Source organism: Piliocolobus tephrosceles, chromosome 13, assembly GCF_002776525.5.
Source record: "Piliocolobus tephrosceles isolate RC106 chromosome 13, ASM277652v3, whole genome shotgun sequence".
Taxonomy (NCBI): domain Eukaryota; kingdom Metazoa; phylum Chordata; class Mammalia; order Primates; family Cercopithecidae; genus Piliocolobus; species Piliocolobus tephrosceles.
Window position 1 is genome coordinate 21,278,592 of NC_045446.1, and position 24,971 is coordinate 21,303,562.

Sequence of the window (24,971 nt, forward strand, 5' to 3'; positions counted from 1 at the left end):
TTTTATTTATACCAGCCAATTCTAAACTGTACAATACATGTAAATGTGTTTTTTACTTTTTTTGCTAAGATAAAAAATATATAAAGTATGTAATATAAACTATATATGTATATATCCCTGTAACCACCACACTGCTCAAGATACAAAAATATTTTCAGTACTCCAGGAGGTTGCCTTGGGCAATCCAACCCCAGAAGTAACCATTGTTGTGATGTTGTGACTTCTGTCATCATAGTTCTTGAACTTCAGATAAATGAAATCAAACTGCATGCTCTCCTATGATTACAAGTAATATGTGTCCTTTTGTAGCTTCTTTCACTCAACCTAAAATTCATTCATGCTTTTGTGTACATCAGTAGCTCATTGTTTTTTAAGCTGATGTGTAATGTTCCAACATAACACAGCTTGTTCATCTGATTGGCAGTTGGGCTATTTCCACTTTCTGTCTATTATGAATAAAGTTACTATGAATATTCTTGTAAATGTCTTTTGATAGGCATATTGTCCTCATTTTTTTTTGAGTATATACTTAGTACGAGTTGTAAGGTAGATGTATATTTAGTTTTAGTAGATACAATCAAAGTTTTCCAAAATGGATGCACAAATTTACACCCCTACCAGCAACTGTGAGAATTCAGAGACTCCGTATTGTCAGTCTTTTTAATTTTAGCTATTTCAGTGAGCTGTAGTGGTGTCTAACTGTGGTTTTAATTTGCATTTCCATGATGAGTAATAATGCTAAGGGTTTTTTTTGGGGGGAGCCCATTGGCCATTTGGATATCCTCATTTCTCAAGTGCCTGCTCTTTTCTCTATCTAAAAGAATTAGATTGCCTTTAATGCCTTGAAGGAGTTTTCTGTCTATATATTAGTCCTTTGTTGAAAATATTTATTGCAAAAATCTTCTCTATGGTTTTTTTACTCTCTGAATAAGTATCTTTTGATAAACAGAATTTCTTAATTTCAATGAAGTTCAGCTTATTTTTTTCTTTCATAGTGCTTTCTGACATCTTTGCCTATTGCAAGGTCATAAAGTCTTTCTCCTATGTCTTCATAAAGAAGCTTTATTGTTTTATCATTCATATTTTGGTACATGATCCACTTCAAATTAATTCTGTGTATGGTGTGAGGTAGAAGTCAAAGTTCTTATCTTTCTCCACAGGGATATCATCCAATTACTCCAGCACTAATTTGCTGAAAAACCAAAATGTTTTTTCTTCATTGAACTACAGGTACACCTTTGTCATAAACCAGTGGCCATATTCACGGTGGTCTACTTCTAAATTCCCTATTATGTTTCATATGTTTCCATGTTTTGAGTATCTTTGTACCAATACCATACTCATTTAATTATAGTAAATCTCAAAATTTGGTAATAAAAGCCTTCCAACCCTGTTCCTCCCCATCACCCTGCCCCCATTTGTGTGTACGTGTGTGTGTGTGTGTGTGTGTGTGTGTGTAGCTATTCTAGGTCCAGTTCTATGTAGATTTTAGAATCAACTTATTAACACACAAACACATATATGCAATTACTAGGTGTCTGAGATTGAATTGAATCTATAAATTGATTTGCAGAGATCTTATATCTGAGCAATATTGACTCTCTCAATGTGTGAACACGATGTGTATCTCCATTTACAGGTTGAGTATCCCTTATTCAAAATGCCTGGAACCAGAAATGTTTTGGATTTCAGATTTTTTACTATCTTGGAATTTTTTTTATATTTATTGGCTGTACATCCCACATCTGAAAATCCAAAATCCAAAACGCTCCAATGAGCATTTCCTTTGAGTGTCAGGTTGGTGCTCAAAAAGTTTTGGATTTTGGAACGTTTGGGATTTCAGAGTTTTGAATTTAGGATGCTCAACCTGTATTTATGTCTTCTTTCTCTTAGTGGTATCTTGTAATCAGTATATAAATCTTGCACATCTTCTTTTAGGTTTATTCTTAGAAATCTGATGTTTTCTTTCTTTCCTTTTTTTTGAGACAAGGTCTCATTCTGTTGCTCAGGCTGGTCTGGAACTCCTGGGCTCAAGATATCCTCCCACCTCAGCCTCCCAAGTAGATAGGACGACAGGTGCACACTACCACACTTGGCTAATTTTCTTCCTTTTTTGTAGAGATTGGATCTCATTGTGTTGCCTAGGCTGGTACTGAGTTTCTAGGCTCAAGCGATCCTCCCCACTTGGCCTCTCAAAGTGCTGAGATCACAGGTGTGAGCCACCATACCAGATCTGATGTTTTCTTGATACTATTGTAAATAGCGTACTTTGTATGCTATTTTCCAATTGTTTGCTGAGACTGTTTTTATAAGCAGCCCAAAGTATTCAGTTTAGGCCATTTTAACTGAAATATATCTACAGTGTTTTTATATTTGCTTGTGTGCAAACCATATATTTTATTTTATCATTAAAAATAGTTAAAAAGATCTAAGAATGTTTTATTTTCAAAATGTACAATATATCCCTATGAAAAACAATACTCATGATTTATCCAATTACCTGTTTTTGATTCGGGCTGTTAGATCATCAGAAATGTCTCACTGTAACCAAGGCAGGGGATAAAAAATACTCTAGATTAAGGAATTCTAACCTAAGTAGCTCAGATTACATTCAAACTATTACTTAGTAGTTCACACCCAGATACAAAATTAAATCTCATACTTAGACTTCAAATGTATCTTTATATTTTGCATCAGGAAACAAAGTGTTATAATTATCTCTATGACAAAATGATGGCTGTTAAAATATCTTGCATTGAGATAAACTGGTTAGCATTTTGGAAAAAAAGTTGAACTTTCATCCCTTGATCCAAAAAATAAGTACTGAGTATTTACTATGTTGCAGGCATAGTTTTGAGCATTGAGGTTACAGCAGAAAATAAGAAAGATCATTGCTGCCTTCATAGACCTTACAGTCTTGTGTAGGGGTGTCAGCGAGTAAAATGAGACAGAGAAAAATATAGAAGGAAGAAATAGAGGTAGTACTAGGTGGGGGGGTGCATCACTTAAAATAGAGTAGTATTAGAGGGACTTACTGAGAAGCTGGTATTCATAAGACTTTAAGGAGGTGGAGCAAGCAACGAAGAATCTTGGTGGGATGAAGTACTGCAAGCAGAGAGGATAGAAAATGCAAAAGCCCTGAGGTAGGGGCATGCTTAGTATGGAGGCAAGTGAGGCTAGAACAGAATGTGCTAAGGAATGACTTGACAGAGACAAGGTCAGAAAGGACTTTCTACACCATTACAAACTCGTATTTTCCCGTGAGTTCTATGGAGAGCCACCACAGGGATCTGAGCCAACAAATAACAACATTTGACTTTTTATAAGTATTTCACTGCTTGCTGTATGAGAACAGACTGGGGAACAATGGCAGAAGCAAAGAGACCAGTTTAGAGGCTACTAAAATAATCCAGACAAAAATAATTATGGTTTGGATGGGATAGCAGTGGAAGCAATGATAAGTAGTAAAATCTGAGGTATATTTTGAAAACAGAATCAACAAGGTTAGCTAGTGCATTGAATTTTCCCTGAGAATAGGAGAAAGGTATGAAGGAAGTCCCTAAGTGTTTGGTCTGAGCTACTGGACAGATAGCTTTATTATTTCCTGAAATGAAGAAGATTGGGAAAAAGAAATTTGGAAAGGTGTTAAGGAGCTTGGTTTTGGCCTTTAGTTCTAGAGTGCCCTTTAGACATCTAAGTGGAAGTGTCAAGTAAGCTGTTGAATAAAGGAGCCTGGAGTTCAGGGCAAAGGTGACAGGTAATTCAACAGGAAATGGGCAGTCTTCTCAAGATATGAAGCTGAACAACTGGATATCCAGGTAAATATGAACTCTGATCCCTACCTCACACTACAAAGAAAATTTAACTTGAAATGAATCATAGATCTAACTGTAAAGCCTAAAACTATAAAATATCCAGGAGACAACACAGGAAAAGATCTTTATATATCTGAGAATCAACTATTCAACAATTAAGCCACAGAAAACAAAAACAAACAGTTTTGTGAGAACACTTGAAAATCTAACAATAGAAATCAACATTGAAAAGACTGGCAAACTTAAGGGCAATTTTTAAATGCTAAGATAAAAAGGCAAAGAGGGAAAATATTTTTAACACATGAGAGATGGAATTAAAGAGTTTATCATACAAAGGGTTTGCACGAAGTTTAAAAAATAACATTCCAAAATGAAAAAAATGTATACACAAACTTTTACTTTAAAAATACAATTACAAGCCTGGGCGCAAGGGCTCATGCCTGTAATCCTAGCACTTTGGGAAGTCAAGGTGAGCAGGTCACTTGAGGTCAGGAGTTTGAGACCAGTCTGGCCAACATGTTTCTACTAAAATACAACCTTGTTTCAACTAAAAATACAAAAATTAGCCAGGTATAGTGGTGTACAGCTGAAATCCCAGCTACTCCAGAGTCTGAGGACCGAGAATAGCTTGAACCTGGGTGGCGAAGGTTGCAGTGAGCTGAGATCATGTCACTGCACTCCAGCCTGGGTGACAGAGCGAGACTCTGTCTCAAAAACAAGAAACAAGCACAAGATAAAACTTTACGTTACAAAAGAGAAGTGGTATTTTTAAGCAAGCAAACTTGTTTTATAAATGTTAATTCAGAGGTAGCATAACACGACTAGAGTATTTGCTCTGTGGCCAATCTCCCTGAGTTCAAAACCAAGCTCCGTGACTTTCCACAAATCCCTTATTCTATACATTTAACTCTTAAAAGTTTCCTCATCTATCAAAGGGGAAATTCAATCTCACAGGGTTGTTGTGAGGATTAAATTAGTTATTACATGTAAGATGCTTAGCATCGTGCCTGGCTCTAGTAAATAATCAAAAAAACTAGCAGTTATTTCAGTTGTTCAATTCTAATAAAGACACAGGTGGAATGAATATTTTTAGACCTTGTTCATGGCAATATATATAGGCCCAAACATTTTAGTGCGTGGTTTCGTATTTTGTTCCAGAGCCATCAAAATATTCATTCTCTTATTGATTTAGTAATTCCACTGTTAACAATCTTTTAAGGCCTTTGCAGAAAACCATCAATGATAACAGCTAAGTACTGTTAGCAACCTAAATATGCAACAACAGAAAAGTAGGTTGTGGCGTATCAATTCATTGGTCCTTTACACAACCATTTAAATTGATGGCTTTAAAATTAGGTAGGAATAAATTTTTTAGAGATCACCTGTACAGTACAGTAGAAACATTATGAAATATTTGCATAGAAGACATGCTTATAAGGAAGAATTTCCAAATGTTGATAGTTGGGAAGAGGGTGCCGATTAAGGTACATTTTTGGGGCAGGGTGCGGTGGCGCATGCCTGTAATCCCATCACTTTTGGAGGCCGAGATGGGAGGATTGCTTGAGCTCGGGTGTTCAAGACCAGCCTTGCCAACATGGTGAAACCCCATCTCTACAAAAAAATACAAAAATCAGCCATACGTGGTGGTGCACGCCTGTAGTCCCAGCTACTAGGGAGGCTGAGGTGGGTGCACTACTTGAGCCTAGGAGGTGGAGGCTGCAGTGAGTCATGATCACGCCACCGCACTCCAGCCTGGGCAACAGAGCAAGTCCCTGTCTCAAAGCAAAAAAAGGTATATTTTTGGGGTACCCACCCTGATCCATTAATTTATCTTTTTATTCTTATTGTAGCACCATGGTATTTAACAACTAAAATTTTAGTATTTTAAAATATCAAAAGGTAACCGATCACTAAAGGAGGTCTTTTTTCTTCAGAAGAATACTACCTACGTCCCTTGGCTGAAAACAGTAAAAAGGGAACCATGAAAAGTTTCAAGGGAAAACCGCTGTACTGCGCTTTCCACTGCCCACTTTGTGACATCTGTTCCCACTGTACCAGCACCTGGTACACAGTAAGCATTAGATAAATATTTGATGTACTTCTCTGGCAATGTGACCTGTTACATAATATTGAGATTGTAAACTTTTGCTTAAAATCCAGTTGTGAATTTGTGTATTTCAAAGGAAAACAGGCAACATTTTCTTCTCATCCTTAAAAAGTCAGTTTTCAGATACCATAAATAAACCTAAACCATTCATGCACATCCCTTCTGAAGGTTTCTTTGGATATAAAACCTACAAACATTTAGACATTAGGTATAAAATCAATTTAATTGTATATTTATTGTAACTGAATTTCATGAAACCTAAAATGACAGGAATTATAACATCCATCCTGATTTCAGAGATGTTAAAATATGAAAAACAAAAGTTGTATCTTCAAAACCATGAACTACAAAGCACCGATGTAACTCCATAAGCTGCATGTGAGAGGTTTGGGGCACAAAAATTAATGTACCTATTTACTCTTATCAAAACCACCTTTGAATTGTCCTCTGGCTTGAATGGCATAAATATTTCTATAAATTAAAGTTGTAAAACAGTGTAATATTAAGCAGTGTGCATGCTGTGATGAGTAGGATAAAATACAAACCAGATGTTTCAGACTGACATAAAAAAGTGGCAGTATATTTTTACAGCTATGTTATTGTTATTTAAATGTAAGTTTCCAAAAAAACTTAACTGTGTAATTATAAATTTCACTCAAAATTTAAAGAACACATCAAAATAAAACAAAACAAAAGCTTTTTCACACTCTCTTGAAATAATGCAAATTCTACTGTGAAAGACAAAATATGACTTTTTTTATGTTTTCCCTAGAAAAATACAAATTGTAATCTAAATTTGAGTTACCCTTCATAGTATACGGAGCTATGAAAACCTCCAAAACCTCACCTCAGAGCTATTGATGGCCAAAGCTTGAAGTAGCAGCTTAGTGGCATCAAGATGAAGGCCGTAATGAATCAAAAGGTTGGCCAAGTTGACAAGAGGAACATCTTGGTATTGAAGTGGAGCTAAATTCAAAGCCCTCTGAAGACAGGCAATAGCAAAAGTGCTATTTCCTACTGCTCTCCAGTATAGTCCAGCTTCATTGAGTATGAGCCAGACAGGAGCATTTGGCTGCAAAATCCAAAAATACTTCAGTTAGTACAAGAATACAGTACTTGTTCTAACTAAGATTTTTAATAAGTGCATTTTAACTTTCAGTTATAGTTCAGAAGCATTTAAGTTTTAGATGTCTAAAGTAAATGACTCACCTTATTAATAGCATGAAATAAGAAAGACCCAATTTCTTCTTCTGGGATAGTAGAGTTATTAATACGGGAAAGCAAAATCTGAAACATCAAAAGGAAGACTGACTCAATTGAAAATAACAGGGAAGACATTTGAAAGAATTTCTATAGATGGCAGTCTTTTCTTGAGCTCCTCAGGAACAGCTAATCTGAACAAATATTTATAATCATATATATGACATAAATTCACTGACATACCAACAGGTGTTGACTTGCTCACATGTATGTAACAGGTTAACTAAAAAGTTAAAAAGACATATATACCCACACACATTAAAGTAACCTACCATACCCCATTAAAGTCAGCCTAAGTGTTCAGAACCCAAGAAGAAATTATTCAACAGACAACAGCATGCAATATCTGATGTAATAAAAATCTACTATCTTTCCTTCCTGGAAAATACCAGATCCTCATTATTTTACTACATTGTTCCTGCAGCATTTATATAACCGTAAGCAACTCTAAGGCACAGATCATGGTCTGTTTATATTTGTATTCCTAGCATCCACAACAATGTCTGGCACATAATGTTCTTGCCTAAGGAAATGTCTGTCGAATGTAAGTAATAATAAGTGCCTATAGTTTTGAAATCAACTTAAAAAAAAAAAAGAAAAAACGTGGTTGTGATGGTCTGCGATTGCTAACAAGATAATTTTTTTTCATTTTTATCTATGGAATGATATCTAATATGGTAATCTATAGTAATAAAACATTCGTAGTTACATATAACTAATAGGAATTTAGGAAAAGAGCATAACCGAACTTCTAATGTTTGCAGAGTCATTATCAAATTAATATAAATTCCTAGGGACCTCATATAAGGTCACAGCAGGGTTGATAAGGCCAGAGAAAGAGATTCTTCAAGCTTTCAATTTATATAAACTTCTAGGGGCCTGGAGGATGCAAAGCTAACTTTTAGTGGTTGCAATGGCCTGTATTACACTGACTCCATTAGATAATTGAGAGTTCTGTGCTACTCATCTTTGAAGTGCTCTGAGTTAGAGGAATAGTGTTTAAGTGATCTATGTATAACAGCCCCGAGGAACTCTCTGGCACTCTTTTAAGAGCATGACTGACTTCGCCATCATTTCACCAAGTCTTTAACTCTATCCTTCCATTTTATATACTTAAAGCTCAACAGCTACCTTCTATCAATTTTTTGTTCCATTTAAGAGGCTTCTGAAGTCACCCAGAATGGACGGCAATAAATACCAGCCTAAGTGAGCCTTACTTTTCGTGCATGGTCATCTGGCATTTTGGCTTTCAGATCCATGCGAACCTCTAATTCTTTGACTAAGTAGGACAGAGTGTGGCTTTTTCTGAAGTCAGTTATGGAACAGTCAGGGGTTTGGGCCTCTTCTTCTGTAGAATAATCATCACTGCTGAGTTCGTGGATCCTGGCACAAGAAAAAGGAACAAGATTCATATTTTCAAAGTTTGGGTGACTTCAGGATAAAGACTTAACCTTTCAAGTCCAAGGCTGGTGCTCTCAAAGAACCGCCAGATGACAATCATGCAGAATCAAGTGCTTTGCCAAATCCATCAGCACTTGCCTGAGTCCTTTGTTTTCCGGAGGCAGAAAATACGTTGGCAATTCCCCACCAACAGGGACTCTAGGGTAGCTTTCTGTACAATCTGCTCTTTTAGGCCACAGAATATGCTGTTTGTCCTGAAAAAGAAACAACATTTCTCATAAATTTCTTTGGATTCAATATTTCAATATGCTAAAGAAACTTCTAAAATGATATAAATATACTACAATAACTGAACAAAACTATAATACTTTAAGATTATGGTAGACTCTATAATATTCCTGCTACTGCAGATTATTAATCTAAGTCAGTAATTCTACCTGCTTTACCACAGACTGGTTCAGGGTTGGGCGGGTATAAGCCAGTTGAGCCACTGAGACACAAGAAGAGGCTTGCTTCGGGTTTTTGGGAAAGAGAAGCAAGTCTTAGGCTCTTATGTTACTTATGAACAAAAAACCATATTGTTCCAATTGCTGCTGGCTGTCATCTTATGACCATGAAAAAAACCAAGCTTTTGGATGAAACCAATACTGTGGATGGCAGAGTGAAGAAAAAAAAAAAAAGAAAGAAAGAAAAAGAAGAAATGGGTCACTGGTGACATCACTGGGCCACTGAATCAACCAAACCTGAAGTTTATCCTATTTCTGGACTTCCTGTAATAACAGGCACGTTTTCTTTGTGTTTAAGTTAATTTGAGGTGGAGCTTATGACTTGTACCTGAAAGCACACATAAGCCTATAAAATCTGGCATTGAACACTATTTTTCCCTAAACTAAGGTCTTTTTTTTTGCCAATGCTAAAGTTTAACAATTGTTTTATGATTTGTAAAATGTTCACTTTCTCTAAATATAAGATGTACCAGAGGCTTACTAAACTTAAATCTTGAAGCCATCTAACTTTGGGGGATTTATATTACATACAATTAAATCTAAGTGGCTGTTTAATTCTGTTAAACCCTTGATTAAATTCTGAAAATTTAATGGTGAATAAAAAACACACAGTCTCTGTCCTCATACCTTGGTATCTGCCTCAGCTAACCTACAATTCTTTCTTAGCTAGTCTAGAAATGCACATGTACTAACTTGTTTAACGTCTATGTCGTCTACTAGATAGAATAGGCTCCAGAAGAGCAAGGGGGCTTATCTACTACACCGCTAGCATTAGCCTAGCACACAGATGGGAGCTCAATAAAAGAATGCTGATCAAGCAAAGTATATAAAAACATACTCTTGGGTCAAGTTTAGAAACTTGTTAAGGTTGGTAATAATACTCAGAGGATAAAGCTTTAAATTGAAATCAGGGTGTCTATCTGCTCTACTTGATTGGGAAAAACTCAAGGCAGAAATTGCATCTTACTCATTCACTACCTAGCAAAATGGCTTCCATTTAATAGAAATGTAACACACATTTGCTGAACTAATCTGAACACTCATAGAGGCCACATTAATCAGTGAGGTTGAGGGCACTGCTTTAATGGATCTTGTCAGTTTGGGAAAACTGCTTCATCATCCTCTATTAACTTACCCTATATGCATCAGAGTCCCTGCCCCAAATCCAGAGAATAGAATGGGCTACGGGAGAAGACTTGACCGAATCATTGATATCACTCTGATTTGATTGAACATCAAAGTTCACAGACATCATACTGGAGGTTGATGAATCCTCACCAAACTAGAAAATGAAACAAAAAGTTCAATCAAATTGAAAGTGGAAAAGGAGTTGTGACTGTAATTTAATTCACACCAAAAAAGCGAGTGAATACTCAAAATTAGTAGAAAATCAGAAAGTAGCTCAGTAATAAAGCAATTGGATCTTTTAATTTTAAGAGCTATGCCCCAATGATATTCTTTCATGGATAATACATAGTTAGCAACTTTCAATAACTTTGCCATTGGAGTATGAGAAAAATGGCATAGGTCGTTTTCCTGTCCCTTTGCTTCATTTTTATGATTTAGTCTCTTTAGGTTAATAATTAGCTAATTTAGAAATCTGGTTCATTATTCCCCTTTTCTTCCTACACTAAAATGCTCACCACTCTAAAATTAGTGTGCTGTGTGTGGGTAGAAGCGAGAGAACTTAAGAAAGTGTTCTTAAGGGTTCTATCACTATCACTTAAGGATTAAACTGCATTCAATCAATTACAAATAAAAGTTTTAGGGGTGAAAGGGTAACCTAGAAGATGAGAGAACACAAACATATACAGCCTTCTTTCAAAGCAAGGTGGAACAATGTTGGATATACTTACAAGATGTTTGTGTATTTCTGAAACCTTGCTAGATAATGAGAATGGGACTGGGGATGGGATGGGGTAGGAAAGACATAAGAAAAAGGAATGAATATGATGAATTTGTAGCTCTAGGTCTTTATGAATAGGAATGGATTCTTTCACTGTATAGTGGTGATACAATTTTATGAGTATAGTCTATTGGAAGTTACACTCCTTCAAATGATCTTGAGACCATCAAAAAGTCCAAAAGGTACACTGGGTTTCAATCTATTTCATTTTTAAACATCCCCGTTTTTCCCTTTAAAATGCTTGGTTTTAAGACAGGGAGCTATAATGCCAGAGGGTGTGAATCTGGTCTTTCTTTATTCTTTCCCTTGGAAACCAAACGCGAGATATTGCTGGAAGCTGGTTTACAATACTCATAGGAAGCTTTTGGTCCCTATCACTATTTACCCTTTCAAACGGCTTCTTAATTTTTGTCTCTTATTTTTTCCCAATGCAGTCTGGATTTTTCCAGATTAAAGAGTTCTAAGTTTTTGTGGTTTGTCCTGCTATAGATGGTCTCCTAATCTCTTAGTTATCTTAATTAGTTATTGCTGAAAATTTCTATATCTACAATTAGAGACATGATGAGTTTTCTCTAAGACAGAATAAATGTTGTTTTATTTCTAATACAGGTTGAGTATCAGTTTTCTGAAGTGCTTGACCAGGAGTATTTTAGATTTGAGATTTTTTTGGATTTTGGAATATTTTATTACACTTACCTGTTAAACATCCCCCAAAAAATGTGAAATCCAAAATGCTCCAATGAACATTTCTTTTGAGCATCATGTCAGTGCTCAAAAAATTTCAGTGTTTGAATCCTTTTTTTTGATACTCAGAATTCTGGCTGTACTTGCTGTCTGTATCACTTATTCAACATCAATTATATACTATTTGGTATCATTATATTTTCATGTTAGTTCTTCCCAACTAGATAGATTAGGATTGTATATGTGTGCATGTGTGTGTACACATATGTGTGTATACAGAGACAGAAAGTGAGAGAAAGTGCACACCTAGCAGTGTGCTTAATAAAGATTTTCTGGGCCAGGCGCGGTGGTGCACGCTTGTAATCCCAGCACTTTGGGAGGCCGAGGCGGGCAGATCACCTGAGGTTGGGAGTTCAAGACCAGCCTGGCCAACATGGAGAAACCCTGTCTCTACTAAAAAATACAAAATTAGCTAGGCGTAGTGGCACATGCTTGCAATCCCAGCTACTTGGGAGGCTGAGGCAGGAGACTCGCTTAAACTGGGAGGTGGAGGTTGTGGTGAGCCGAGATCAGGCAACTGCACTCCAGACTGGGCAAAAAGAGCAGAACTCCATCTCAAAAAAAAAAAAAGATTTTCTGTCGATAATGAGCATTTTGTTGGTGGTATTGGTTGAGGCAATATAATTAGACTGATTACTTCAGGAAACAAATAGCATGGTTGCTCTCAAATTTTAAATAGGTCTTACTCTAACAGATAAAGTGGGGAGATGAAAGCTTTGAGTTCAATAATAATAATAGCGCAATTCCAGCTCCCATGGTAAACGAGAAAAGAATCAAATGCATGTGCATATAAATAGGTAGATGGTACTTTGAGAAAGAGAAAGCATCCATGGAGTTACTGAGTACTCCCTATGAAATCTGACTTCGTAAACAAAACAGATCGTCAAAATCTCTCTCTCTCTCTTTTTTTGAGACAGTCTTGCTCTGTTGTCCAGGCTGGAGTGCAATGGCATGATCTGGGCTCACTACAGCCTTGACCTTCAGAGTTCAGGTGATTCTCCCGCCTCAGCCTCCTGAGTATCTGGGACTACAGTGCAAGCCACCATGCCTGGCCAATTCATATATGTTTTTGTAGAGATGGGGTTGCACCATGTTACCCAGGCTGGTCTTGAAGTCCTGGGCTAAAGTGATCCTTCTGCCTCTGCCTCCCTAAGGGTTGGGATTACAGGCATAAGCCACTGTGCCCAGCCTCAAAATCTTAAAGATCTAAATGATAACCACAAATTTTAGAGATCAAACATATAAAGAATCATGGGAAAAAACAAAAGTTTTAAAAAATCTTTATAAAGCAAAAGTTTATAAGAACTAGATTGGACCAAGAAAAAGACCTGAACATAGTCCACATTTTCAAAGATATCTCCACGATGATAGCGTACAGGCTGGTCCCACTGGCAATGTAAACTATGCTGCTGGTTTACCAGTCGGCATATCTGATGATTTCCTGGAATAAGAAAGGAAATTACACAAATGATGAGCAAGGTCAACAATGCCAATGTGATTTTCTTAGACTAAGTCATTTAGTATCATCCCTGTATTCCTCAAGAGCCGAGGAGGCTACTTATATAGGATGTAGTTATATAGAGAAGTATTCATTAATGGTTAATCAAATTAAATCATTTTAAGAAGTCTCAGTTTTTCCACCTATAAAAACAAAGGGACTCCACTAGATGATTACTGAAATATCTTTCAGCAATTATAGTCTTATAATTGTAAAATCTATTGATTACATCGTTTTAAGAGACTTTGGCTATCTTTCTGGAGAGAATTTGCTTTATATACTTCATAATTTTGTTTCAAATGCATATGTAAGAGCTCTAGTTGCATTTCAGTAGACTGGGCAGTAAGTAATTCCAAAGACTAAGCATACTCTTTACACTCATAATAGCAAAGAAAACGTGTTAAGGGAATTGTAAAATAAACTATAAATGGTCACAGCTAAGCGTCAAAGGTTAAGAGGCTTTCTTGACGAACATACTTATCAAGGGAGAAAGGTATAATTAAGAGATTCTATTAATTTATTCTCTGCTGTTCAGTTGTCAGATCTGCTCCCTCGTAATTACAAACAAAACATTCTAGATATAACCAAATCATTGCTCTCATGCCAATCCAAGTTTCTATAAACCAGTGGTTCTATTTTTATGGATCACAGATGCTTAAGAGATTTTAATAAAAGCTATATACCCTCTTCCCAGAAAAATAAAATTGGACACATACACAATTCTACATATAATTTTTGAGAGGATTTCAGAACCCCCTGAAACTAATCATCGATCCAGGTTAAAAATTCCAGTCTAAAATTTTACTTCTAAAATGTTGCTTGTAAGAGAGCAAGAAAAAAAGGAGTATGGATGGGTTGTTTCTAGGTGGGTCTAGCTTATATTCCCTTAGTGTAAGGCCTTGTTACACCACAGTGCAGAGTTTTAGACCCGCGGCAACAGCCATCACCTGGGAGCTTATTAGGAAGGCAGGCTCTCAGGCCTCAATTCAGACCTACTGAATCATAATCTGCATTTCAACAAGATCTCCAGGAGACTAATATGCATACTAAAGTCAGGGAAAAAAAACAAACAAACTGATGTTGAGCACAGAAGGCAAATAACTTAAGATTTCTAGGATCTGCAAGACTTGTTTTTTATTTCAAAATGTAAATTTGAAAAAAGCAAGGCGGACCACACCAGCTCCCCAAGCCTCCTGGTATACCCACAGTGATGAATCATGCTTTCAAGATGCAGGGAAGTCATAAACACAACTTCACACTGCTTTAAGGCTATAAGAAAGTTATGATAGTAAAGCATGCTAGAAGCGAATTTCCTAACCTGTCTTCAATTACTTGGAGTCACTACTTACCTAACTGTGCCTCTTTTGCCATCTGAGTCTCATGAATGATATTTCTTAAGATTTGCTCCTCCTGAATCAGTTTATGTTTTTCTAGAATTTCCTGCTGTCTCAGGTAGTGGTCATGCTGCTTTTGATACTCTTTTAACTCATTCAGTGTTCGCTGGAGAGATCTTAACATTTTTTAATACCAGGAAAAAGTTAGAGCTATAAAATCATAAAATTTTAAACCCACTTAAATGCATAGATTTTTCTGGTTCTCAGCAACAATTACTGCGTGTTTTCCTTTTATGTAACATACAACCCTGTACCACCAGTTCAATAATAACAGGGCAAAAAGATAAATGTGAAATTCTCTCTTTAAATACCACTTTTTAAAAAAAGAAATGGGGTCTCGCTCTGTTGCTGAGGCTGGATGCGGAGGCCTGATGGTAGCTCACTGCAGCCTTGTACTCCTGGGCTCAACTCCTGGGCTTAAGGGGTCCTCTTGCCTCAGCCTCCTGAGGAGTAGCTGGGACTATAGGCACATGCCACCATGCCTGGCTAATTTAGTTTTAGAAACTGGGTCTTGCTATGTTACCCAGGATAGATTTGAACTCCTGGCCTCAAGTGATTCCTCCCCTCCACCCTGTCTCAGTCTCCAGAATAACTGGGATTACACGCATCAGCCATGACACCTGGCAATACAACTATCATGACATCAAATGGTATGTTGCATTTTTCAGGTGCCATAAAAAAATACATGACAATATACAAGATTACGTATTTAACAACTCTATCACTCTCTGCAAAATCTGCATTAGTTCCATCAACATTCAAAGTCTTTCTAGAATCCTTCCCTCCTTTTCACTTTTTCCCTAGATTCTGCTTAAAGACAAAGTTAAGAGTTAGGAGCCACAGTACTTTGCTTTCATACTCTAACTTATTGGTTACAGGCCAGGAAAAACTACAGAAACTATGCTTAGAAAGGAATATGTTTCACCACCTGATTTCAGTAAATGAGTTGCCTGATTACATTTAATCACAAAACCCATACTGCCTATTACACACTGTAACATATAGAGATTTTAGGAGCTATACAGATTGTGTAAAGATAGAGCCAGCTCAGTTAAGAGCATGATACTGGAAAAGCTCAGCCAGGTATAACAGAAACCAGTTATGAATAAGCAAGCTGTCATCCTTTTTATTTCCTACCATGTTATGCCTTAAACAGATGGGAAAATAAGCAAATACAAAAGCTTAATGAGTTCTAAATCTCTATTTAATTCTCTGCTAACCAAAGTAAACTCAACTATTACAGCTAATTCTGAGATACGAAAAATTCACTTCTGAGTTAACATGAAGTTTCTTAACTAGCCCTATTGATTGAAGGAAATGTTTTTTAATTTATTATACCTCAAGGATCAAATACAATAGAATTCCATTACTGTACAACCTAACACACAATCATGATTAAAACGTGGGCCAAATAATGTCTCTTGATCCCATTTAACTACCTTAACAAGAGCCCAACCCTAGAAGCCACCACCTCTCTCCAAGAGGAGAAATATCAACTATTGCACGTGCAAGTGATTTTACTGAAACTTAGTATATTCTATGGAAATAAAAATGTAGTCAACAAAGTTACTAAGTATCCCAGTCTCCCCATCCCAACTGCCTTCATAAAAGTAATCAATGGTCAATAAAGATTTAAATGACAGCTTTTACTACAAATATTCTCTAGTTGCAGGAATCCATACAATTAAAGATATTCCTCTACACAACCACTGAATTGTGCTAAATCACCAGGACTAACAGAAAAAGTATAGGACTTGCAGTAATGAAGAGGTTTCTTTCTTAATTCCAATTACCAAATTAACACTGATATCCCCTACACAGATTTAACTTAAGGTTCTGTAGTGCTAGTGCTTCAGTGAAATTTTTCCTCTCAATTACCTATGTTGAGCCTCCAATTTCTGCTCCAGTTTTTGCTGACATAGGACAGCATGCTTCCTCTTTATAGCTTGCTCAAACCCAGGTTTGGCCTGCAAAGCGTGGTCATAACAGAGCACTGAGTGGTTATATTCCCCAAGCATCTGAAGAGACAAAAACACACACACACACGTACAAGGGGAAAAAATGTGAGCCATGGCCTGGTTGCATCTGTCCAAATCCTCTAATGATTTATGAGATCACACCTACACCTTACTCTACAGTGACCATTATTGTGATCAGTGACCAGATCCCTACAATATTAAGGCATACTATAGGATGGTTTAGTTGGAAGGTATTGCTAACCTTAAAAGGTGTACCCTGTAGAAGTTTAAAATTCCAATTTAATTATTATTATTTTTTTTCGGCAAGAGGCTAGAACAATTACATTATTGCGTTGAGGATTTTTCTTCCTCCTAATTTCATTTCTATTGTTCGACCAAAAAATAAATGGAAAAAAGTAACATTCTACTGAGTGGGGAGAGAGAAAAAAAAAAAAGAAAGTGGCAACTACTAGCATGACTCATGAAACAAACAGTTGTACTTACTGCATATATATTCCCCAAAGTGTAATAGCTGGTGAAGAAGTCACTGTCATCCAGAGCTGCATGGACCACGACAGCAGCATCAGCAGAGAAGTGTGCTCTGTGTAGAACGTTTGCAAGGTTGACCAGGGCAATGTCTTTATTGTGCCTAAGGAAAGCAGCACATATTTCACGATTATGTAGAACCACTTGACAAGGAAAAATGACATTCAGAGTTACTTGTGCTTAGGAAACTAAGATATAGGTGGAGCAAATAAGATAATCATAGTATTTCATTTTTAAATTATTGATGGTTCTTAACCTGATAGCTACAAATTTTGTCTTGCAGACACTGTATGATTTTACAATTTATTTAGGACTTATATTTGCTTTAAGAAAAGTTAAACTTAGTTTATGATAATTCCATTCAAGTCCTATGTGAATCATAGGGCATCTACATAACATATTTTTTCCTTAATGGAAATGGGAAGTATATTATACAATTATCACTTTGAACTTTTTGACATCTGTGATTTTTTTTTTTTTGTCGTGGGACTCATTTCTTTGAAGAGGGATGGAGAAAAGTATATAATGCAATGCTGCTTCTTATTGCTTTCTTATGTATTGTTTCTTTAACAGTCCTGAGGAATGTGGAAAATCAAGTCCAGAAGAGGAGGAATCTCACCTGGAAGAGAAGTGAAGTGCTCGCATGGCACATTCTACTACCTGATATGGTTCATTCTTAATTCTCCAGTAAAATGAAGCCATGTTATACAGTACCCATGAAGAAGAGTTCTAGAGATTAAAAAAGTGAAATTACAAACATGACTCAAGACAGTTTAACTTAGAACAGTCAAAAGGAGCACTTTTAATATTCTGGCTCTTCTGAAATTCAAGATGAAGAGCCAGACTAATGATAAGCAATGATAAAGAAGAGGACACAGTGCAAAGAAACTATACCTGTCAAAAGGGTATTCTAATCATCAGCTGAGCACGTGCATTAGTGTGTGGTCTTCATATAGAGACCATCCGACTCCAGCTTATTCCAAGAGGGAAATAAAGCTGAAAATCCCACCAATTGACCACAACTTGTTGAGCTCTATTTCAGGACTTCAGAAGTTAAGTCAGAAGACCTCATCTACTTAGAAATAGCTCTAACATGAAATTCCTGAAATTAACATTGTACACATTTTTCTATTTATGTAATATCTGAGTGAAGGCACAAACCTAAACAGGTTTACTCTAAACATAAAGACAAAAAAAAAAAAAAAGGAAAAAGGGCCAAAAGCATGAACAAACAGCTAAGAAGTATGTAAAATGTGTAACTTCACAAAGAAATAGAAATTTAAAAGATACAGGTTTTCCTTTTACAAAGTGGCAAAGACTAAAAAGAATGCCAATACTTAACTGAATATTATTTACTTCAGAGATTCAACTACAGAAATGCTAAGTTACTATAGCATTTCTGGGGGACAACTTGACATGTATGTAAAAAGCTTTAAAAATGTAATGTATATTACAATAACATACATATTAATGTATATTACATTTACCCTTTGACTCCCACAATTCTATTATTAAAAATGTATACTATGGGGAATTACGTTTTAACTATAAAGCTGTGTAAAAATCAAACTCCAAAAGAATATATTACAAACCAGTTTTGAAATTATTCACTTTACTTTCTTTTATAGATTTTTATAGTATGAATCTTTCACAAGGGCCCAATTATTTTTAAAAGAGCTATTTTAATGGAGTTAAAAAGTTTAAATTTAGTTAAATCTAGTTTTTGAAGACTACAATAAGTACAATCCTGCATTATTCATCCTTAAGTATTCTATCTTCAAGAAAAGTATGTGATTTTTTTTTTTTTTTTTTTTTTTTTTTTGAGACGGAGTCTTGCTCTGTCGCCCAGGCTAGAGTGCAGTGGCCGGATCTCAGCTCACCGCAACCTCTGCCTCCTGGGTTCACGCCATTCTCCTGCCTCAGCCTCCCGAGTGGCTGGGACCACAGGCGCCCACCACCTCGCCCGGCTAATTTTTTTTTGTATTTTTAGTAGAGACGGGGTTTCACCGTGTTAGCCAGGAGGGTCTCGATCTCCTGACCTCGTGATCCGCCCGTCTCGGCCTCCCAAAGTGCTGGGATTACAGGCTTGAGCCACCGCGCCCGGCCTAGTATGTGATTTTTGAGTGATGTAATTTCAGATTTTTGTACTATAAGCAGATCGACTATGAACTTCTACTACTTGAAGTTGGTTAAAGGACAATACATTCTTCACAACTGACTTGTGGCTGAGGTTTCAGTTTTCTTTTTCATGGCCTTTTGAGAGTGTTGTTTTTCAAATCAACAAATGCTTTGATTTTGATTTTCTTCTTTTATTTTCACGTCAGAGTGTAAACTGGGACAAAAAGTTCAATTAAAAGTTCTACATGAACTACTGAAAAGAGCGTAAGTTAAATATATATCATAGCATACTGGCGGTAAGATAAAAATATATATTTAAAGAAATATCTTTCTGTAGTTCTCATAAAATCTCCCCCAAATCTATAAATGTTCTAATGTTACTGTGAATTACTCCCTCCTTCCTTTGACCACTTTCTACCATTGACTCTTAGGACATCGCATTCTGCAGGATACCCTTTCTGGTCTTTTTTGCTGGCTTTCCCCCTCTGCTTGATAACTACACGTGGGAGGCACCCAGGAGTCAACTGGCCTCTTCTCAAACTTCACTCTTCCCCAGATGACTTCATCCAGTTCCATGGCTTCAGATATTCATTATTTAATAATTACTCTCTATGTGCCCAACTCTAACTTTCCCTGAAATTCCAAACTCATATAAGTGTTTCAAATTTAACATGGCCCAAACAGAACTCTTATTTTCTCTTCTCCCACCCCAACACTCTCCTCCTTCAAGTTGTTCAAGTCAAAAATTTAAGAGTTTTCCTTGATTCCTCTTTTGCCCTCAATCCCCGTATCTAACCCATCAGCTTCTAAACTCCTAAATATCTCCTAAATAGTTCAAGTCCTCTCATTTCCACTACTAACAACCGCTAGTCCAAACCACCTTCATCTCTCTCTTGAACTACTCCAACAGCGTTCTAACAGGTCTGTTTCCAGTTGTGGCCCTTTCAACAACTTCTTCATATAGCAATCAAAGTGATCTTTTAAACCATTAATTGCAATACATTGCTTCTCTGCTCCAACTTCTCAGCACACTTAGAATAAGATCCAAAATCCTTACCCTGGATTTCAGACCCTTACATAATCTGGCACTGGCCTACTTCTCTGGCTTCATTCCTTATCATCCATCCTCTTGCTCACCAGGCTCCAGCAATATTGGCCTGAATTTGGCTGCACGCCACCTGTTACGGACTGAATGTCTATCTATGTCTCCTCAAAGTTCATATGTTCAAGTGTTATCAGACCTGTGAGGAGTGGATAAAGGCTAAATGAGGTCATACGGGTTGGGGCCCAAATTTGGCTTCTTCCTATAAGTGTCCTTATAAGAAATGGAAGACAGATCTCTCTCTGTCTTCAAGCATGCACACAGATGAGGCCATGTGAGGACACGAAGAGAAGGTGGCCATATGCAAGGCAAGAAGAGAGCCCTCACCAGGAACCAAATCACTGGCACCTTGATCTTAGACTTCCCAGCCTCCAGACTATGAGAAATAAATTTGTTAGGCCTAGTATGTGGTGTGAACAAATATATTTGGTCTTTGTCCCCAGTTCCTGACACATAAACCTAAAACTTGAAAAATCACAGCAGTCATGTGTGTCTTTCATATGCTAATGGGATGACTGGAGGCAGGTGGCCCCCAGATAGCTTCAGGACAGATGCTAGTCCCAGAAAAACCAAGGCATGATTAGAGGGTTAAATCTTTCAGAATCCCATTCTCCCCCTGTCCTTTGGGGATGGGAGAGAAAGTAGAGATTGAGTTCATCACTCATGGCCAATACTTTACTCAATCATGCTTACATAGTGAAACCTCCACAGAAACTCTTAAACAAAAGAGTTTTGAGAGCTTCTGGGTTCTCAAATTGAGATTCTAGGAGGGTGGTGTTCTGGAGAGGACATGGAAGCTCTGTGCATCCCTTCCCCCTTTTCCCTGGCTTATGCCTTTGGCTGTTTCTGAATTGCATCCTTTACAATAAACCAATAATAGTTGGTAAAGCACTTTCCTGACTTCTGTGAGCTGTTCTAACTTGGGGAGGCAGTTGTGGGAACACTCTGACTTTATAGCTGGTTTGTCTGGTGGCCTTGACATGCGACTGGCATCTGAAGTGCAGGTAGCCTTGTGGGACTGAGTCCTTGACCTGTGGGGTCTGTGCTAACTCCAGGTAGTTAGTGTCAGAATTGTACTGAGTTGGAGAACACCTAGTTGGTATCGGGAGAACTGGAGAATTAGTAGTGTGAGAAAAAACTCCATACATTTGGTGTCAGAAGTGTTTTGAGCAGAAACGGTCCAAAGTGGTACTTTGTTATGGAAGCCCGAGCAGACAAATACAACCAGCTAACCTCAATCAGGATTCAGAGCCTTTGCTGTGGCCTAGCATGCTCTTCCATGGTCTTTGAATTTTGGTTTCTTCTTATGATTCAGGTGTCAGCTTAAATTTCACCTTTCCGGAGAGAGAACCCCAACTGCTAGATCTAAAGTAGCCACCCAGTTACTTTCTGTTTTAATTTTCTATAGAACACTTACCACTATGGTCTACTCTCAACTAACCATTCTCTGAAGGATACTGTAAAATCCTGGGCCAGTTTTCTCTTATTACTCATCAAGTTCTGGGAACGTAAAAGTTTTATATTACCTTCAGAAAAATAAGATGAAGATGGTAACACAGCTACAAAAATAACCATATAAAGCATTTGAAAGTCGTTATTATCCTACTTTTATCTGAAAATTCCTCTCAATATACAGCTATGTATTTGAATAAACTGTATACAAAGGTGGCAATTATACATCTTATTTTATACCACTACAATACTGCTTAGAAACTAAACTGCATTTTATGATACTCCTTAGGCACAAAGAAGAACAAAACATTTTCTAAATGCCCACGTTAATCCTGAATGACACATTTAAATTCTTGGGTCCTGTTACATAATTCCCTATTTCATTTTTTTTTTTTGTTTTTTTTTTTGTTTTTTTTTTTTTGAGACGGAGTCTCGCTCTGTCGCCCGGGCTGGAGTGCAGTGGCCAGATCTCAGCTCACTGCAAGCTCCGCCTCCCGGGTTTACGCCATTCTCCTGCCTCAGCCTCCCGAGTAGCTGGGACTATAGGCGCCCGCCACCTCGCCTGGCTAGTTTTTTGTATTTTTTAGTAGAGACGGGGTTTCACAGTATTAGCCAGGATGGTCTCGATCTCCTGACCTCGTGATCCGCCCGTCTCGGCCTCCCAAAGTGCTGGGATTACAGGCTTGAGCCACCGCGTCCGGCCTTCATTTTTTTTTTTAAAGTAGATGTTCCCTTAAAAGAAAGTTACAGAAGATTTTGTTGCTGGTGGTGATTCTTTTTCTGTCTCAGAAAACAGTAGTAATATATGTATTGTATATAGATAATATGAAAGACACTAAAACATTAACTTTCTTACACAATGTATCTAATCTAGCCTATAAACCCTGTTGCTAATGTCAGCTTGTATTTCATTTTTCATCAATTAGTTTAGATAAAACTTTCCAGCATCTCTTCCTGGGAAAGGAGACCATATTTCTCCCCAGCACTGAACTATGCAATTTGCATCAATGTAAGTGTAATTTCAAATCGTCTTCTAGACAAAAACAAGTTACTCAGGTATTTTCCAAGAGAAAAATAACTTTTGTTTACACAGAGCCTGCTGGCTCTTTAAGTGACTGCTGACTTACCTTCTGTAGGCCTTCATGAATGAGGTGGCCTATATCATCTATACTCCTTCCTAACCGTTTAGATAAATATGTGAAGATTGGGTCTTCTTTAGGTAGTAGAGGTGCAGAAAGATTAACTCTCTCTTGTACACCCTGAAGAGAAGAAAACGATTCAAAAGACATATCAAAGGATACAAAAGATGACAAATAATTCAGTATCTTACAGTATCTATTTTGAAATACTAATATTTTGGAGTTTTAAGAAATAAGAGATGCCTGTAAAATTATAAAGCTGTTTGGAAGGAGAGAAGAAAGAGAAATAGTCTTTATAAGTGAGAGATCAACAGAAAGAAGAATGCAAAAAAAAAAAAAAAAAAAAAAATCCTAAAGTTCTCTACTTACTCTCAAGTGCTGAAAAGCATGTATACTATATGGAAGTTCTAGAATTTTAGTACAATCAGGTTGCTCAGGGTCTGGAGGGACAGGAGATTCTGTGTCTATATAATCTTCAGGACTAAAATCAAAAAGAAGCAATGAGTGAATAAAAGGTGAGATAAACAATACTTTATTTATTTAGAGAAAGGGTCTCATTCTGTTGCCCAGGCTGGAGTGCAGTGGCATGATCACAGCTCACTGCAGCCTTGATCTCCTAGTCTCACGCGATCCTCTCACCTCAGCCTTCCAAATAGCTGGGACAACAGGCATGCACCACCACAACCAGCTATATATTTTCTTATTTTTTGTTGACAGGTCTCACCATGTTGCCCAGGGTGGTCCTGAACTCCTGGCCTCAAGTGATCCTCCCATCTTGGCCTCCCAAAGTGCTGGGATTACAGGTGTAAACTACTGCGCTCAGTCAATAGTACTTTAAGAAATGTCAAATTTTCCTCATATTCTCATAGCATCTCAACTTTACAACCAATTATTAGTCAATATTCATACCTTTTCATATACTTGCCATGGAAAGTCAAACATTTTGGGAGTTCAAATTAAAGTCAACAATCACATAGAAAATAGTAGATAGGTCACAGAGTAAGATCACAGACTTTTTAAATAACTAATATAACTGCTCAATTGTTTCTAGAAACGTTAAACCAATTTATACTTCCACTGACAGTCTCTCTACATTTTTACAAGTTACTATTTTTTTGATATGCTTTCCATTTTGGTAGATGAAAACTATCTAAATATTGCAACTTATACTTATTTGATCATTTCTGAGAAATTTTTTTCCATGTTTATTGGCCATAAGTAATGTTTTGTTAATTTTTTTTAAACTACAAATTGTTCAATTTTCTTTCTTTCTCTCTCTCTTTTTTTTTTTTTTTGAGACGGAGTCTCGCTCTGTCGCCCGGGCTGGAGTGCAGTGGCCGGATCTCAGCTCAGTGCAACCTCCGCCTCCCGGGTTCACGCCATTCTCCTGCCTCAGCCTCCCGAGTAGTAGCTGGGACTACGGGCGCCCGCCACCTTGCCCGGCCAATTTTTTGTATTTTTAGTAGAGACGGGGTTTCACCGTGTTAGCCAGGATGGTCTCGATCTCCTGACCTCGTGATCCGCCCGTCTCGGCCTCCCAAAGTGCTGGGATTACAGGCTTGAGCCACCGTGCCCGGCCTCTTTTTTTTTTAAGAGACAGGGTCTCACTCTGTCACCCAGCCTAGAGTCTGGGCTTCGGTAGAGTGGCACCATCATAGCTCACTGTAACCTTGAATTCTTGGGTCAAGTGATCCTCTCAGTTTAGCCTCCTGAGTAGCTACAATTACAAGTGCACACCACCTTGCCTGGCTAATTTTTACATTTTTTTTGGTAGAGACAGGGTCTCGCTATATTGCCCAGCCTGGTCTCAAACTCCTGGCTGTTGGCAATCCTCCCGCCTTGGCCTCACAAAGTACTGGGATTACAGGTGTGAGGTACCACGCCCAGCCAAGTTGTTCCATTTTCTACTGTGGTGTTAAATATTTTAAATTAATTTATAAGAATTTTACATGTAGTATGTATTTTGAACTTTCAGATTCTAAAACTCATCTGTGATTGAAGCTTACTCTTATTACAGAAATAATT

General features: G+C 37.3%; 1 protein-coding gene across 3 annotated transcripts in view; it reads right to left on the reverse strand.

Moving 5' to 3' along the window:
• The window catches only part of TTC17 (tetratricopeptide repeat domain 17), a 149,007-nt gene that overhangs the window by 86,116 nt on the left and 37,920 nt on the right, over positions 1 to 24,971 (reverse strand). For all 3 annotated transcript variants that reach the window (XM_023215819.1, XM_023215821.2, XM_023215820.3), the window contains exons 4-15: positions 23,316 to 23,427; positions 22,935 to 23,066; positions 17,755 to 17,864; positions 17,094 to 17,238; positions 16,510 to 16,649; positions 14,587 to 14,747; positions 13,068 to 13,180; positions 10,225 to 10,371; positions 8,722 to 8,837; positions 8,400 to 8,565; positions 7,132 to 7,209; positions 6,770 to 6,994 (exon numbers count right to left, since the gene is read on the reverse strand). In XM_023215819.1, the coding sequence (XP_023071587.1) occupies positions 6,770 to 6,994; positions 7,132 to 7,209; positions 8,400 to 8,565; positions 8,722 to 8,837; positions 10,225 to 10,371; positions 13,068 to 13,180; positions 14,587 to 14,747; positions 16,510 to 16,649; positions 17,094 to 17,238; positions 17,755 to 17,864; positions 22,935 to 23,066; positions 23,316 to 23,427 (1,645 nt within the window). The remainder of the gene's footprint in view (positions 1 to 6,769; positions 6,995 to 7,131; positions 7,210 to 8,399; positions 8,566 to 8,721; positions 8,838 to 10,224; positions 10,372 to 13,067; positions 13,181 to 14,586; positions 14,748 to 16,509; positions 16,650 to 17,093; positions 17,239 to 17,754; positions 17,865 to 22,934; positions 23,067 to 23,315; positions 23,428 to 24,971) is intronic.